General features: G+C 42.1%; 1 protein-coding gene across 1 annotated transcript in view; it reads right to left on the minus strand.

The window, feature by feature from the left end:
- Window positions 1-18,709, minus strand: part of Tdrd9 (tudor domain containing 9) — a 105,795-nt gene that overhangs the window by 24,708 nt on the left and 62,378 nt on the right. The window contains exons 21-24 of the mRNA XM_057782702.1: window positions 6,762-6,878; window positions 5,253-5,360; window positions 2,810-2,910; window positions 1,493-1,666 (exon numbers count right to left, since the gene is read on the minus strand). Coding sequence (XP_057638685.1) covers window positions 1,493-1,666; window positions 2,810-2,910; window positions 5,253-5,360; window positions 6,762-6,878 — 500 coding nt within the window. The remainder of the gene's footprint in view (window positions 1-1,492; window positions 1,667-2,809; window positions 2,911-5,252; window positions 5,361-6,761; window positions 6,879-18,709) is intronic.

Raw genomic sequence — 18,709 nt, forward strand, 5'->3', positions numbered from 1 at the left:
AAGTTTTTGAGACCAGCCTAGGGTTGACTTTAAAAAGAGCCCACACTTGGCTCAATATTATGTTAATATAAAATACATGATTATCTAACAAGCTCTAGAAATATCATTCACCTCTTAGAGCAGTAAGACAGCAAATGTTACAGGATAGGAAAAACAACTTTAATAAACATAAAATTTTCCTCTTGACACTTTTATCCTAAACTACATGGAAAGAATAGCAGGAGAGAGCTGAGCCAATGCCTCCCTGTTCTGGTAAGTAGGCTGGCATCACCTAGCATCAGGCACAAACGTCAGCCGTCGTCTGACTTTGACAAGGATGGACAGGTATCTTGGAAGACTAAACCTACCCTTCTCCTAAATGATCAGAAGCCTATACCTGGGCTCAGGCTTGGCTCTGCGGGTAAAGTATGAGGATCTGAGTTCTCATGGATCCCCAAACCCATGTAAAAATCCAGAAGTACCGCCTATAACCTCAGCACTGGTTGAGGCACAGAGACAGGCAGGCCCCTGAAGCCCACTGGTTAGACAATCCAGCCAAATGGATGAGCTTCAACCTCACTGAGTGACCTTGTCGCAAACAGTTAAAAAAGACAGTTCACTGCCCCCTGTCCTCCACACCCTGGTGTGAGACAAATGTCTATTATATATATATATATTTTGGTTTTTTCGAGGCAGGGTTTCTCTGTGGTTTTGGAGCCTGTCCTGGAACTAGCTCTTGTAGACCAGGCTGGTCTCGAACTCACAGAGATCTACCTGCCTCTGCCTCTCAAGTGCTGGGATTAAAGGCGCGCGCCACCACCGCCCGGCATGTCTATTATATTTTAAATAAACACTGATTGGCCAGTAGCCAGACAGGAAGTAGAGGAGGGTCAATGAGAGCAGGAGAATTCTGGGAAGGAGGAAGTCCATTCCTCTGCAGTCCTTGCCCAGCCAAGAGAGAAGCAAGATGTGACTGCTTCACTGAAAAAGGTACTGAACCACATGGCTTAACATAGATAAGAACAATGGGCTAATATAAGTTATAAGAGTTAATAAGAAGCCTGAGCTAAGGAGCCAGTTTATAACTAATGTAGACCTCTGTGTGATTTCTTTGGGACTTAACGACTGCAGGAACCGGGCAGGACAGAAACCCCAACAACAACACTCATACACTAACAACACATAACCACACACACCAAACAAGTAAAAACCCAAAACTCCACACACTGGGTGGACCTAGAGTAGTTAGATGAAGGCACCCTCTCCTTTATCAGCTGCTCATATGCATTCAAGAGCCTTCCTTCTAGATTTACAAAGATTACACAGACGAAGAGATAAATTAGACTTCACAAAAGCAATAAATAAAGCTAGGCATGGGATCTCTGTGAGTCTGAGCCCAGCCTGGACTACATAAGAAGTTCCAGGCCAGCTAAGGCTACATAGTAAAACCTAGTCCCACAGTCATGTGGGAACATATCTGGATACAGGGTCCCAGTAGAATGTTGTGAAATACCTTGTGTTCCTGAGCTTCGACACCGACCCGCCTTGCACTTTCCCTTCGATCTCCTCCGCGGCATGGACACTGAGCTCAAGGGGCAGTTTTAGTTGGGACATCTTGACTGCCAAGTTCACAGCAGGGAGGGTCTTGAATCTCTCTGTCGGGTTCCGTGAAAATTCCACAAAGGCTCTGCTCCATAAATAGGAATTAAAACATAAATTTATCAGATATCTAGTAAATAAGAATCACATACTAATTTCTCTCAAGGTTAGGCAGAAATTTCTCAGTGAATACTCCTCAAAATGCTAATAACTCTTCATTTTAATTAATCAATAGAAATATTAGTTGGATTAAAGACAGATTATTTGCTGAGAGAAATTATTTACAGTCATAAGTCACTGAAGCCAGGCCTCAGTATACCACAATGCAGAAAGGACACAGTCACATGGGAGTTTCAGTGAGGGAATCTTAGCTTTCACAACTCCAGGGCAAGACCTATTTCCTGTACATGGATGTACAGCCCAATGAGTTTGGCAAGACCATCTTAAATAACTACTAGTTAGTAATGCCAGCAAAACATCCCCCCCCTTACCACACTCCCCAGGGGCAGCCTGTGCCTGCACAGCACAGCTTCTGCAGAGCAGGCTGCTCTACGGGGGAGGACCGCTGTCATTATTCTCTGATGGCCACTTTATGTCTCTAACTGGTCCCAGCATAACCAAACAGAACACAATGGCTTTCCCTGAAATACTGGTGTAAAGTTTCTATTGTGACTAAATAGCCAAAACCACAGGGAATGCACACAGCTCTGGGGTCAGTCCTCAGCTCTCGGAAAAAACAAAAACAAAACAAAAAACAACTTTTTTTCTGTTCAATTTAAAAAACTGTAATCATAAACATGTCCTTTTAGAAACAAAAGCTTCTGGTGACTCTTTTAACTAATCATTTGTTACTGACCTGCTAATAAAATAGGGCCAAATTAATTTCTGCCCTCTGTGTCTCCCAAAGTTACTCATGACAAATATGTGTTTAAAAAGCACACAAATAAAAGGTGTCCTTTGAGGCATCCCCCGTGGCTACAGAGAACTAGATTAGTGATTTGGCATGAAAGTCTGGGGATAGGCACTAAAGAGAAGACCCCTGTGGAGAAGCAGGACCTGTCACAGTGTTACAGAGAGGCCACCAGAATTCCTTTAGGACAGCCAGCTGGAAAGAATGCTGACTGACAAGAGGACAAACTAAAGCTCCCTAGGAAGACCCACCCTGCACACACCCAGCCCTGAGACCTCATCCACAGGTAAAGCAGAGCTGTGACCGCTGCTGGCTACTCACTTAGTGCCATCAAATACAATGGATTTGACTTGCCCACACTGTCTGAAGAGAGACTGCAGTTGTTTGTAGTAAAGAAATCCATAGGGAGGAATGTGCTTCAGCTGGAAGACAGGACACAGTACCCATCAGAGCCATTAGCAAGGACTCCGGAACAGTCCTGACACCCAGGGGCAGAAGGGCTGCTCACTGCTCTTCTTTGCAAGCTCAGCGTATACAGAACACACTCAGCCCATCAGTTACCTAACAACTGCATGTCTTTAAATCATAACACAGTTTTAAGCAAAAAATATGTAAAATAAAGGCTGGTTTTTCCCTTGCTAAAACAGTTCAAAAGTCAAATGCAGTAAAGTAAAAGTTGCTCAGTTTTTTTTTTTTTTTTGCTTTCATGTTGTTACTTTAAAATAATGGCACTAACTACAGCTTCCTGACACATCACACTTCTGATAAAGAGTGACAGGAAAGTAATGAAAGACAGTTGCTCATCACCAAAAGCTGTTCCCGCCTCATGGCAGCAGAGCCAGGCTCCTACCCAGCAGTCTTAAGTCCATCTACTTCAAAGCACTGCCTGTAGGCAGTGACTGCTCTTTTGTTCCTGGCCACCCAGACCTGAATGATGACACAGAAACTACATTAATTAATTGGCTTTGCGTGGTCGATAGCTTAGGTGTATTCCTAGCTAGCTCTTACATCTTAAATTAACCCATTTATATTAATCTGTGTATCACCACAAGGCTGTGGCCTATTAGTAAGGGTTCTGACGCCTGTCTCCTTTGGCAGCTACTTCACATCTCTCTGACTCCACCTATTCTATCTCTTCCAGCCTGGCTATATGTTCTGCCCTGCTATAGGCCGATGCAGCTTCTTTATTAACCAATGGTAATAAAATATATTCACAGCATACCGAAGGGAAATCCCCCATCTCTGCCAGTGTTCTTGGCCCTCCACAGGCATCATGACCTCCCATGTTCTAAGCTCTGGTTCCAGTGAGGTATACACTGCCAGTCCCTGAGGAGTCAAAGTCTCTACCAGCTGCAGGTGGAGCAGGAAGTAAGAGCACAGCCTGCACCCAAGTCCAAGTTCCATGGAGCTGCTACCTCACAATGCTGGGATGATGGTAAGCTTAATTTTAAAGGTCAATGTGAAGCTCAGAGAAAAATAAATATAAAAGCACCTGGCTTCTCACAGAAGTGCTAAAGCAAAACTAGCTATGATTTAGTTTATATGACACATGGCCAGTCATGTGTCAGGTGACTGGACTGGCTGGCACCGGTAGTGTGTTGAAGTAGGGTCCTGTGGGCCTTTCTACTGCACACAGCTGAAGAACAGACCCAGAAGGACGACTGCAAAAGAAGTTAATCAAAGTGCTTTCTCCACAGAGAGCCACAGAGGCTAAGGGCGGCCTTGGAGGGCGTGAGCTGTGTTTCTGCGCCCTTCTCACTTGTTGTGCTCTTCAAAGACTTGCACTTGAAATGTTCCAGAATCTGTGGCTCTGTCCTTGTCAATCTCTGGCTCTCCACAGTTGCAAAGGTAGTGGTTATAGCAGAATCCAGAACTAAAGCGAGCAATGATTGAGCACTTACTATAAGCCAGGAACTAACTTTACCAAGTGCTTTTCAAAAAAAAAAAAAAAAGGCCCCCAGTCAACCAAGGAGTCTAAGGAAAGCCCAGTTCTAAATCGTATGTTGTAGGGATAAGCCCCGCCCATTAGGGGGCATGTTCGCCTCAGGCTAAAAACTAATAAATCTGCCGGGTGTGACCCAGCAGCCCCTTTTTCTGCTTTCCTGTTCTCCATGGGAACCTGTGGTCCTGTAAGTCTATTTCCCCATTAGAGCTGTATATATTTTTATAATCTGTCTGCATTCATTTACGTCGTTACAGTACGTAGTTCCCGTGGTCACATGCTATTGCTGTGTAAACAAATGCCCTTTACAAATCCAGCGGTCAGTGCCCAGGGCTCATCATCAGATCCTCCCACTCTGCTTCCCAGTTCATGCTACTTACATGCTATCCCTGGGTCATACCCTCCAGTGCAGACTTGGAGGGTCTCAGATCTGAACTTAACATTCTCTAATTAGTTCTGTTGGGAATCAGGATGGGGCCGCTGCTATCTAAGTCACAACACTAAGCCCCCAACCAGTAACATTACTTTGTGTACCATTGTTGTTAATTGACGAAATGCTCTTAAGGGCCTCACATCACTGAAATGGCACATGATCAAATCAACATTCACCCTAAATGTATAATTTATCAAGGCCTTTCTGTAAAATGGAGTCTATAAAAATGAAGAAGAGCTGATAAGGAAGTAGCAGTCTCTGAGGGGCTAAGCAATCCCAGCATTCACACAGCATTTACTAGGACACAGAAGCCCTTGGACAGCCGCGCCATAGGCGGTCCACCTGGAAACCTACATTCACAATCTTGCACAGCGTCCCATGTCACCTACCACAACTGTTGTCTTCGGGTCTTTGCCAGCCAATTCCCTTACTGCCATCTCCTCATCTGGCTGTCCAAAAGTAAAGTAATTTGGATAAAAGGCACCTGCCAGTACAACCTAGAAAAGAAGTGTGTATTCAATTCTTCTTCCTACCATGTCCTCATCTCGCACCAGAGCACCGGCACAGCCTGGAACACACAGCACATGAAAGCTGTATCCCTCACACATCCTGTTGTTCCCCGTGACAGACATTCTACCTGGATCTTCTCCTCAGAATAGCTGCACTGCTTCAAAGAGTGAAGCAAATGAGAACTCAACAACAGTACACTAGGCCCCTTTTCCACCCTCACTCAACAACAGTTCCAACAAGCCAAGCGTTCTCCCAGGTGTACAGACATAACCGCAGCTGGAACTCTCCAGCTGGGCAGCAAGTTGGCATCTAATGTTCACATCTAAAAGGTACTCTGCAGCAGAATCCTTTCTTCAGTAAGAGTCTGCCGACATGAAGCACACGTACAGAAGGTTCTCCCTGGCCATATGGCAATTTTGCATCCTCAAAAGAACTAATATTCCCACCATATCCACCTCAAACCCTTCTCCAATGCATGTGGTGGTTTGAATGAGAATGGCTTTCATAGGCTCATATATTTGAATGCTTGGTCCCCAGCTGGTGGAACTCTTTGGGAAGGATTAGGAGGTGTGGCCTCTAAGAGGAAGTGTGTCAATGTGGGTGGGCTTTGAGGTTTCAAAAGGCCCATACCATTCACTCTTTCTGTCTCACACTTGTGGATCAGATGTAAGCTCCCAGCTGCTGCTCAGACACCATGCCTGCAGGTCTTCCTGCTTCCATGCTCCCAACCATGATTGATGGTCACTGGACTCACCCTCTGAACTGTAAGCCCTCAATAAACTCTTTCTTCTATAAGTTGCCTTGGTCTTGGTGTCTCTTCACAGCACTAGGGCAGTAACTAAAGCAATGCATTGCCAACCCTATGACAGAAGCATTGTTCATGAGAAGATACACAGCTCTATAAGGTTCGTGGAAGGCTTTACCCCACAGCTAGGCACTGCTTCATGATCCAGACTTCAAAGAGCCTTCTCAATGTCAGAGAGCAGCAGTGTGTGGATCTTACAGCAAGAGGCCTGTCACTGACGCTCCATGACAGCAAGAGCTTACTGGGGAAAAGAAGCAAGCTGAGGTCATACCACCACCTGGAAGGGGTGTAAACAAGGAAGGTAAGAACGGCTCTGGGTTAAACACATCGGGCCACTATGGTATCAAAATCTCAGAGGCACGGCTGGCACTAACAAGCATACCTCAACTAACTACAACATGAATAAGATCAACACCAGTATGGTGGCTACACCTTTTATCACAGTACTCAGAGGCAGAGGCAGGAAGATCTCTGTTAAGCCAAGGCCAATCTGGTGAGTTCCTGGTCATCCAAGGTTACATAATAAGATCCTATCTCAGGATGAAAGAGAGTGGGGGGGGCATTAAAAGGAAGTCCCACACACCTGTAGGATGAAGCGCTGCTTGTATGGATACTCTTGGTCTAAGACAGGATGGCGAGGATCCACAAACATGTTGAACTGTGAGATTCTATTCTTTAATTCTTCATATAATTCAGCCACCTAGAGTGCACAATGAAATCTGATGTCTCAAAGCACAGACACACTCAGAACAGTGAAAACAAATGCACACAATGGGAAAGGTTAAATTAGCATATCCACAGGGTCACACATCACAACTACCTGGAGTCATCTCATTCAACACTAGTGAGGAACGAAAACGACAAGGGTGCCAACAGGGCGGCCAGAGGGCACGACTGCCCCAGAACCTCAGCTTATGCATGGGAATCAACCTACAATCGCAAACACAACCTGCAGCTGGTTTTTTTGTTGTTGTTGTTTTTTTTGTTTTTCAAGACAGGGTTTCTCTGTAGCTTTGGAGCCTGTCCTGGAACTCCCTTTGTAGACCAGGCTGGTCTCGAACTCACAGAGATCCGCCTGCCTCTGCCTCCCAAGTGCTGGGATTAAAGGAGAGCGCCACCACTGCCCAGCTTTTTTTTTTTAGCTGGTTTCTTGGACCACCAGCCCCCAAACCATGACACAGAGATTTACTGTTAATTATGAATGCTCAGCCTTAGCTTAAACTTGTTTCTAGCTTTTTTTTTAACCTTAAATTAACTTAAATTTCTATTCATGTGCTGCCTCAAGGCTCGTTGACCTCATCTATGTTCTGTCCTGCTTTCTCCGTGCCTGCCTGGCTGGGTGGCCCCAGTTGGTTGGGCCCCAGCTGTCTGGCAAGCTCCCCTTTTCTCTCTGCCCTCCAGACCCACTTATCTCTCCTCGCCTAGCTATTGTTCATTCAGCTTTTTGTTAGATAAATCAGGTGCCTTAGGCAGGCAAGGTAAAACAGCAGCACATCATTACATAGCTAAACAAATACGCTATTCCACCACAACAATCTTATATCCTTCAGACTCTTTACCTTCTTCCCTGAACACAGTCTGCTTTTGTAACTGGAAATCTAGAATGTGCAGACATGATGACACACATACGTAATCCCAATTTATTAAGATGAGGCAGGAGGATCTCAAGCTGAAGACCAGTCCTGACTCACAGTTCAAGGCCAGTGTGGTTCATACTGTAAGACCTTGTCTCAAAAACTTTTTTTTTTCAAGAGAAACAAGGTATGTTTCAGAGTTCCCCCTAAATGAAAAAGAAAAAAACTAAATAAACATCAGGTTAAAATAAAACCTTTCAGTTGAGGCATAGTGGTGCATCTGGGAGGTAGAGCCAGGATGGTCAGGAGCAAGGCCAGCCTCATCTACATAGCCTGAGTCACATGAGGTTCTCTGTTGTGGGATAATATTTTTGTAGACTGTGAAGATGTGTCTCTGTGTTTTACCTCATTTACCTAAGGCACCTTCTGATTGGTTTAATAAAAAGCTGAACAGCCAGTAGCTAGGCAGAAGAGGCTAGGTGAGACTTCCAGGGAGAGAGAGGAACTCGAGGGAAGAATCTGAGAAGTGGATTCTCACCAGTCAGATGCAGAGGAAGTTGGATGTACAGTTCTGAGGAGAGGTATCAAGTCATGTAGCTCATTATAAATGGGTTAATTTAAGTTTTAAGAGCTAATCAGAAACAAGTCTAAGCTAAGGCCAAGCTTTTATAATAAAAAGTCTCCATGTCATTATTCAGGAGCTGGCGGTCCAAAGAAAGTCCAACTACAGTTCTATCTCAATAGTTTTTCATACAAAATGTCTGTTTTAAATATATACATATATATGAAAACAAACAACTTTAAGTCACCACAAAATTATCTCAATAAAGTTTTAAAAGCAAAAATTATGCAATAACAAAGGATAAAATACCATGATAAACTGAAAGGGGACAGGAAGACATATTAACATATTAAGTGAGTGCCTACTATGTTCAAACCCCTAAGCTAAATCTCTAGTCAGTGTGTGTGAGTGCTTGCACATGCCAGTTCCCAACAGACATGCGGCAACTTATAGCCACCTGCAACTCCAGTTCCAGGGGAGCCAACTGATGGGTGTGAAAATGTGGTACATTTACATAGTAGACTATTATTCAACAAAATATAATTCAGCAGCTAAAAAAAATGAAATTTTTAGGCAGATGGACAGAGCTAGAAGCAATCACCCAGAGTAAGGTAACCTTGACCCAGAAAGACAATACTGCACACTTTCTCTTAAAAGCTTTTAAGCTTTAGATATGTGTGCTTCATCTAGAACACCCAGTCCCTGGGACCCTCATTAGGACAGGGGAAGGAGGAGACCTTCCAAGGAAATGGGATAGAACACAGCGCCATAAATGGGTGAAGGGGAAAGTAGAACAGGAGGATTAAATAAGGATGGAGAGAGGGGCAGGGTAAGAGGGAATGAAGGGAGGAGTAACTAAATCTATTCTAGAAGCTCTCGAAAATATATAAAAGGAATTTAAATGGAGTTACCATATAAGACAATGTCGCAACTAAACATCATGTGCTACCAAGTAAAATCCCCAGGACAAGGAACGGGTTACATTTTGTTTAGTTGTTGGTCAAAGTTGTCCCACAGACCTCCCCCAAAACCATCATCACAGGCTATTTCTTTTTTTGAAAAATGATTTATTTAACTTTATTTGTATATACATTGTTGTGAAGATGTCAGATCCCCCGGAACTGGAGTTACAGACAGTTGTGAGCTGCCATGTGGGTGCTGGGAATTGAACCAGGTCCTCTGGAGAGCAGCAGTGCTCCTAAGCACTGAGCCACCTCTCTCCAGCCCTATCATCACAGGCTATCTATCTCTAAGACGACTGGTTACCCTTCACAACACGACACATGGAGAAATAAGAGACAGTGACTAACTGGAAGTTTCACCCTTACTCACTAGTGCTCAAGAACCCGAGACAACACAGGTCGTGGGCCAAGAGAAAACCTACTACTATTATTCTGCTACATCTGTGGTTCTCAACCTGTGGGTCTCAGCTCGAATGTACTGCATATCACATATTCATTAATAGCAAAATTACAGTAATGAAGTAGCAATGGAATAATTTTATGGTTGGGGGTCACTAAAACATGAGGAAGTGTATTAAAAGGTTGCAGCATTACGAAGGTTGAGAACAATGTGCTAAGTGAACCTAGAATGACTCCTAATGACATATGGTTAAAGCAATATATCACTGCCTTGCTGAACCCCATCAGAGAAGCTGCTTCTTGCAGTAGATGGTAATTAGCAGAGACCCACGGCTGGATGGGTGCAGACAGTGAGAGACCTTGAACACTCAGTCCTACATGGGCTGTCTTTCAGGGGATGTTGTGGAAGAGGAGATGGAAAAATTTTTAAGAGCCAAAGTAGTGGATGACTAAAGAAACGACATCTTTCAGACTCAGCAGGGCTGAAGCTGTATCCAGCCACATGTCCTGCACAAATAAATGCAAGGCACACCAAATCTCAGCATGGAGAAAGGGTGGCAGGCTCAAAGTTGCACCCCTAACCAAGAAACTATTTGCAACTGATACCTGCTGAGAGAGGAAAAACATCTGTTTTTTCCAATGGAGTAACACTGGGTACATCAATCACACTCCAGGACAGGCCTTATGCTCAGGTGTAGTTGACAAACACAAAACAGACTGCAAGCCAGGTGCAATGGCGTACCCCCTTAATCCCAGCTCTTGGGAGGCAGAGACAGGAGGGTCTGAGAGTTCAAAGTCAGCTTGGTCTACATAGCAAGCTCTTGGCCAGCAGGGGCTACACAGAGAAACCCTATCTAAAATCAAACAAAAAACAGACTTCACGTTTTTCTGTGCGCTTTTTGTTATTATTGTGATTTGGTGGATTTTGTCTTTAGGGGTTTGCTTGCTTTTTGTTCTCTTTCCTTTTTTTCCTTTAAGAGAGAAAGAATAAGAAGTTGGGTGGGTAGGGAGATGGGGAGGATCTTGGATATATTGTATGCAATTTTTTAAAAACTAACTCAATAAATTAATTCCCCTTAAGTTGATTATTGATTTTGTCAAAAAATCCTGCTTTTTCCAGTATTATATGGTGACCCACTGAGACACCCCAAGATGCCCAGTAACACTTCTTTCCTGCTCTTTAACTCTTTAACTAGTGGAGAAAATGAACCCAGTCCTGTACCCCTAGCTGGCATCAGTGGTACCTGTAACCCTAGTGAGGCAGGAGGTGCAGATCTCGGAAGTTCAATGATCAGCCAATCTAGCCAGATCAATGAGCTTTAGATTCTCCAGGAGACACTGCCTCAAAAAGCAAGTAAAATAAAGGTAGAAGGTAATTGAGGAAAGACACTGCCTAATCAACCTCTGCATACACACAACCAAGCACATACAACACACACACAAACGTACACGCATTTATACTCATATGTATTTACACACACAAACAAACACACATACACACAACTTAACTGGTTATGTGTGCCATAGGAGACTGAGGTTTAGGGACTCTAAGTTCCAGGCTAGCCAAGGCTAATAGGGAGAGCCTGCAATGCAGGAAAAATCCCCCAAAGCCACTAGTGATAAGTGGTTTTTCGTTATCTGTTTCTGTGTTTTGTTTTGCTTTAGTTTTTTTGAGACAGGGTTTCTCTGTGTAGCCTTGGCTGTCCTGGAACTTCCTCTGTAGGTTAGCTGGCCTCAAACCAAGAAATCGGCCTGCCTCTGCCTCTAGAGTGCTGGGATTAAAGGTGTGTGCTCACTATGATAAATGACTTTATTCGTGAAGTATATCAAGATCAAAAACCACTATTTTCAATTATTAAATTATTATGAGAACACAGCATGCTCCAATACTGAGGGGGGCTTAATAGGTGAGTGAACAACCACACAGCAGGATGCCCCACTTTCTAGGACCTCCCTAGTGAGACAAAACCACGGATCCCTCCCCCAGCTCCCTCTGCTTTTCTAGCCAGTCAGCTGGAAGTTTCCTACGGCTAGGATCCCCCAAACCCAAACCATCCAAACTACTAGCCACCCCCCACCCCCAAACCTGCCTACCCTCCGGCAACCTTGGTGGAACTCTGAAACACAGCTTGCTCCAATACTGAGGGGAGTTAAGAGGAACTAGAGCTTGCTTCAACATTAAAGGGATTAAGAGAGAACCAAGAGAGCAAACCAGGAGAGAAGACCAAGAGGGCAGGCACATAGAGAGAGGCTTTCTGAGACAGACATTTACAGTACAGAGCAGACCAAGAAAAACTCCCAAACACTCAGACAACCACAGCAAGGATTGGACCAAGATACAAAGATGCTGCCGGCCTCATTTGAAGGAAGAGATGGGTAGGCGCCAATGCAAGAATTCCTCCAACAACCTAAAAAGCAACATGGTACCACCAGAATCCAGCGGTCACATAACAGGAAGACTTAATCATTCTAACCCAGAAGTAGTAGAAAAAAAATGATTTTAAACATAACTTTACGAAAATAATGGAGACCTTTAAAGAGGAAATGAAAAACTCCCTTAAATAAATGGAGAAGACTAACAAAAAATTGGAAGAAATTAATAAACCCCTCAAAGAAAACCAAGAAAAAACAAACAGGTGAAGGAAACAGTTCAAGACTTGAAGACTGAAATAGAGGTAATAAAGAAAACACAAACCAAGGGAATTCTGGATGTGGAAAATCTGGGTAAGCGAACAGGAACTACAGAGACAAGTATAACCAACAAAATACAAGAGATAGAAGAAAGAATCTTAGGTGCTGAAGATATTATAGAGGAAACAGACTCATTGGTCAAAGAAAACATTACATCCAACAAATTCTTAACACAAAACATCCAGGAAATCTGGGTCAGCATGAAAATACCAAACCTAAGAATAATAGGGGTAGAAGAGGGAGAAGAATTCCAGCTCAAAGGCACAGAAAATATATTCAACAAAATCATAGAAGAAAACTTTCCCAACCTAAAAAAGGATATCCCTATGAAGGTGTAAGCTTACAAAACACCAAATAGATTGGATCCAAAAAAAATTCCCCTCACCATATAATAATCAACACACAAAACATACAGAATAAAGAAAGAATATTAAGAGCTGCAAAGGAAAAAGGTCAAGTAACATATAAAGGTAAACCTATCAGAATTACACTGACTTCTCAATGGAAACCATAAAAGCCAGAAAGTCCTGGATAGATGTGCTGCAGACACTAAGAGATCATGGATGCAAGCCCAGATTACTATACCCAGCAAAGCTTGCATTCACCATCAATGGAGAAAACAAGATATTCCACGACAAAAACAGATTTAAACATTACGTATCCACAAACACAGCCTTACAGAAAGTACTGAAGGAAAACCCCAACCCAAGGAAGCTAACTGCACCCATAAAAACACAGGCATCTGATAACCCCTCACCAACATAAGCCAAAGAGGGGAAACACACAAACACTACTACTGAAAAATAACCGGAGATAACAACCACTGTTCATTAATATCACTTAATATCAATGGACTCAATTCACCTATAAGAAGACACAGGCTAAGAGAATGCATACAAAAACAGAATCCAGCCCTCTGCTGTATACAAGAAACACACCTCAACCTCAAAGACAGACAATACCTCAGCGTAAAGGGTTGGGAAAAGGTTTTCCAATCAAATGGACCTAAGAAACAAGCGGGTGTAGCTATCCTAATATCTAACAAAATTGATTTCAAACTAAAATCAGTCAGAAGAAATGGAGAAGGACACTATATACTCATAACAGGAATAATTCATCAAGATGCAGTCTCAATCCTAAACATCCATGCCCCTAATGCAAGAGCACCCACATATGTAAAAGAAATATTACTAAAACTCAAATCACACATCAAACCCCACACACTAATTGTAGGAGACTTATACACTCCACTCTCATCAATAGACAGGTCAACCAGACAGAAACTTAGCAGAGAAATAAGAGAACTAACAGATGTCATGAATCAAATGAACTTAACAGACATCTATCTAACATTCCACCCAAACATAAAAGTACCTTTTCTTCACAGTACCTCATGGAACCTTCTCTAAAATTGATCACATACTCGGTAACAAAGCAAACCTTCACAGATTAAATAAAAAAATGGAGTAATCCTGGTGTCTTATTGGATCACCATGGATTAAAGTTAGAATTTAACAACAATACTACTCTCAGAAAGCCTACAAACTCATGGAAATTGAACAGTGAACTACTGAACTTCCACAGGTCAAGGAAGAAATAAAGAAATTAAAGACTTCCTTGAATTCAATGAAAATGAAGGCACAACATATCCAAATCTATAGGACACTATAAAAACAGTGCTAAGAGGAAAGCTCATAGCACTAAAGCCCACATAAAGAAAACGGAGTAAGCTCACATTAGAGACAAACACATCTGAAAGCTCTAGAACAAAAAGAAGACTCACCCAGGAAGAGTAGAAGACAGGAAATAATCGAATTGAGGGCTGAAATCAACAAAACAGAAACACAGAAAACCATACAAAGAATCAGTGAAAATAAAAGCAGGTTCTTTGAGAAAAGCAACAAGATAGACAAACCCTTATCCAAACTAATCAAAAGGCAGAGAGAGAACATCCAAATTAACAAAATCAGAAATGAAAAGGGGGACAAAACAACAGACACTGAGGAAATTCATAGAATCATTTGGTCATACTACAAAAACCTATACTACGCAAAATTGGAAAATGTTAAAAAAAATTTAGATAGATACCATATACCAAAATTAAATCAAGACCAGGTGAGCAATTTAAATAAACCTATAAGCTGCAAGGAAATGGAAGCTGTCATCAAAAACCTCCCAACCAAAACAAGCCCAGGGCTGGATGGGTTTAGTACAGAATTCTACCAGAACTTCCAAGAAGAGCTAATACCTAGAAACAGAAGGGATATTGCCAAACTCTTTTTATGCGGCTATAGTTACCAATACCAAAACCACACAAAGACTCAACCAAGGAAGAGAATTACAGACCAGTCTCATTCATGAACATGGATGTAAAAATACTCAATAAAATTCTGGCAAACCAAATTCAAAACTTCAAAAAAATCATCCACCATGATCAAGTCAGCTTTATCCCAGAGATGCAGGGCTGGTTTAACATACAAAAATCTATCAATGTGATCCATCATATAAATAAACTGAAAGAAAAAATATGATCATTTCATTAGATGCTGAAAAAGCATTTGACAAAACCAACACCCTTCATGATAAAGGCCTTGGAGAGATCAGAGATACAAGGAACATATCTAAATATAGTAAAAGCAATATACAGCAAGCCAACAGCCAACATCAAATTAAATGGAGGGAAACTCAAAGTCATTCCACTAAAATCAGGAACAAGACAAGGTTGTCCACTCTCTCCATATCTCTTCACACAGTTCTTGATGTTTTAGCAATAGCAATAAGACAACAAAAGGAGATCAAGGGGATTCAAATTGGAAAGAAGTCAAACTTTCGTTATTTGCAGATGATATGATAGTGTATGTAACTAACCCCAAAAACTCTACCAGAGAACTCCTACAGCTGATAAATACCTTCAGTGACGTGGCAGGATAACAAGATCAACTCAAAACAGTAGCCCTCCTATACACAAAGGATAAAGAAGCTGAGAGGGAAATCATAGAAACATCACCTTTCACAATAGCCACAAAGAGCATAAAGTATCTTGGGGTAACACTAACCAAGGAAGGGAAAGACCTACTTGACAAGAACTTTAAGTCTTTGAAGAAAGAAATTGAAGAAGATACCAGAAAATGGAAAGATCACCCATGCTCTTGGATAGGTAGGATCAACATAGTAAAAATAGCAATCCTACCAAAAGTAATCTATAGATTTAATACAACCCCCATCAAAAGCCCAATGCAATTCTTCACAGACATTGAAAGAACATTAATCAACTTCATATAGAAAAACAAAAAACCCGGGATAGCCAAAACAATCCTGTACAATAAATGAACTTCCAGAGGCATCGCCATCTCTGACATCAAGCTCTATTACAGAGCTACAGTAATGAAAACAGCTTGGTTTAGACATAAAAAAAGAGAGGTTGACCAATGGAATCAATCAAAGACCCAGATATTAATCCACACATCTATGAACATCTGATTTCTGACAAAGAAGCTAAAATTATACAATGGAAAAAAAGAAAGTATCTTCAGCAAATGGTGCTGGCATAACTGGATGTCAACATGTAGAAGAATGAAAATAGATCCATATCTATTGCCATGCACAAAACTCAAGTCCAAATGGATTGAAGACTTCAATATAAATCCGATCACACTGAACCTGATAGAAGAGGAAGTGGGAAGTAGTCTTCAATGCGCAGGCACAGGAGACCACTTCCTACACATATAACTCCAGTAACACAGACACTGAGAGCAACAATAAATAAATGGTACCTCCTGAAACTGAGAAGCTTCTGTAAAGAAAAGGACACAGTTAATAAGACAAAAAGGCAGCCTACTGAATGGGAAAAGATCTTCATCAATCCCACCCAGACAAAGGACTGCTCTCCAAAATATATAAAGAACTCAGGAAATTAGACATTAAAATTCTAAATAATCCAATTAAAAAATGGGGTACTGAACTTAAAGAGAGAATTCTCAACAGATTGGCCAAAAGATACTTAAGGAAATGTTCAACATCCTTAGCTATCAGGGAAATGCAAATCAAAACAACTCTGAGATCTTAGGCCTATCAGAATGGCTAAGATCAAAATCACTAATGATAGCTAATGCTGAAGAGGATGTGGAATGCTGGAGAGGTAAGGGGAACACTCATCCATTGCTGGTGGGAATGCAAACTCGTACAACCACTTTGGAAATCAGTATAGCAGTTTCCCAGAAAATTGGGAATCAACTTACCTCAGGATCCAGTGGTAACTCTTGGGCATGTAAAGATGCTCAATCATACTACAAAAGCATTTGTTCAACTATGTTTATAGCTTGTAATAGACAGAACCTAGAAACAACCTAGATGCCCTCAACTGAAGAATGGATAAAGAAAACGTGGCACATTTACACATTAGAGTACTACTCAGCGGTAAAAAAACAAAAATCAAAAACAATGACATCTTGAATTTTGCATGAAAATGGATAGAATTAGAAAACACTATCCTGAGTGAGGTAACCCAGACCCAAAAAGATGAATATGGTATGTACTCACTCATAAGTGGATACTAGCTATAAACAAAGGGCATTCAGCCTATATATAGTTCATGATCCTAGAGAAGCTAAGTAATAAGGTGAACCCAAAGAAAAATATATATAGACCCACCTGGAAATTAGAAATGGACAGGACTGACTGTCAGGGTTGGGAGCAAGGGGGTGAGGGTAGAGAGAAGGGTAGGAGGAGAAGAGGAGGGGAGAGGTGGAAGGGAGAGTAGAACTTGAGGGAATAGGATGGTCAAGATGGAGGAAGGGCAGAGATGAGAACAAGGAGATAGATATCTTGATTGAGGGAGCCATTATAGGGTTAGCATAAACCTGGATCTAGAGAAAGTCTCAGGAATCCAAAAGGATGACCCCTCCTAGGACCCTGGGCAATAGAGGAGAGAGGGTCTGATCTTGGCTTGCCCTGTAGTCAGACTGATGACTATCTTAAATATCACCATAGAGCCTTCATCCAGCAACTGATGGAGGCAGAGACAGAGACCCACATTAGAGCACTGGGCTGAGCTCCCAAAGTCCAGTTGAAGAGTGGAAGGAATAAGAATATGAGCAAGGAGGTCAAGACCATGATGGGTTCACCCACTGAAACAGTTTGCCTGAGCTAATGGGAGATCACCAACTCCAGCCAGACTGGGAAGGAACAACCATAGAACCAAACTAGTTCCTTTGATGTGGTTGACAGTTGAATGGCTGGGGCAGGCTGAGAGGCTTCTGGCAGTGGCACCAGGATTTATCCCTACTGCATGTACTGGCTTTTCGGGATCCTATTCTCTTTGGATGTATACCTTTCTCAGCCTAGATATAGTAGGGAAGGGCTTGGACCTTCCTCAAGGCAATGTGCCCTAGTCTCTGAATATTAGATGGTGGTAGGGTGGGAGGGTGTGTGGAGGGAATGGGAGGAGGGGAGAAAGTGGGAACTTGGATTGGTATTTTTTTTTAAAATCTAATAAATTAAAACAGGGGAGACGGATCTCTGTAAGTTCAAGGTGTGGTGGCACACACCTTTAACCCCAGCATTTGGGAGGTAAAGGTAGGCAGATCTCTGTGAGTTCAAGGACAATTTGGTCTACAGAGTGAGTTCCAGGGCAGCCACAGATACACAGAGGAATCCTGTCTCAAAAAGTCAAAAATTAAAAATAAAAGAAACAGAGTTTAAAATAAAGCCATGTAAAGACGAAATATATACAGAGTCTGGACACTGTATGCTATTGTGTTGTCTTTAAATTGTTTTATGACTGAGGAAGGAGCAAAAGCCACTAAATCGTATTTGATTATAAATGCTGCTCGATTAATCCAACATATATATTTTGAAAATGCCTTGGAGAAGAGGTTTTTTGTTTCCACAGGAAATGAAAGGCTGTGGATTCATTCTGGGCTGAGAAAAATCAGGTTTGATCGATGAAAACACCCTGAAGAAACTCCAGTAGGACCAGATGGTCCAGATGATCCAACATTTCAGAGGACCTCTGTTGGAGTTTCCTCTGAATTCTACATCCAGAACAGTTTCAAGACTGCTGGCTGAGATATCAAGCCTCACAGAATTTTCCAGTAAGAACTTGACCATAATCCTAAATTTTCTTTAGGTCCCCATAAGATTACTGGTGCCCCCAATCAGCAGGAAGTAGCCTAGAAAAACTATGCCCACATTCCCAAAAAGTGGATTATGGATGTTTGCCATTCTTTAGAAAGTTGTTATGGACGATGGTCAGGAAAAAAGCCAAACAAAGAAGATTCTATTCAGGAAAAAAACTGTTATGAAAGCTCTTCCTGGACCTGGAAAGACGCTCGTCCTACGACTG

The sequence above is a fragment of the Chionomys nivalis genome, chromosome 10 (genome assembly GCF_950005125.1).
Source record: "Chionomys nivalis chromosome 10, mChiNiv1.1, whole genome shotgun sequence".
NCBI lineage: Eukaryota > Metazoa > Chordata > Mammalia > Rodentia > Cricetidae > Chionomys > Chionomys nivalis.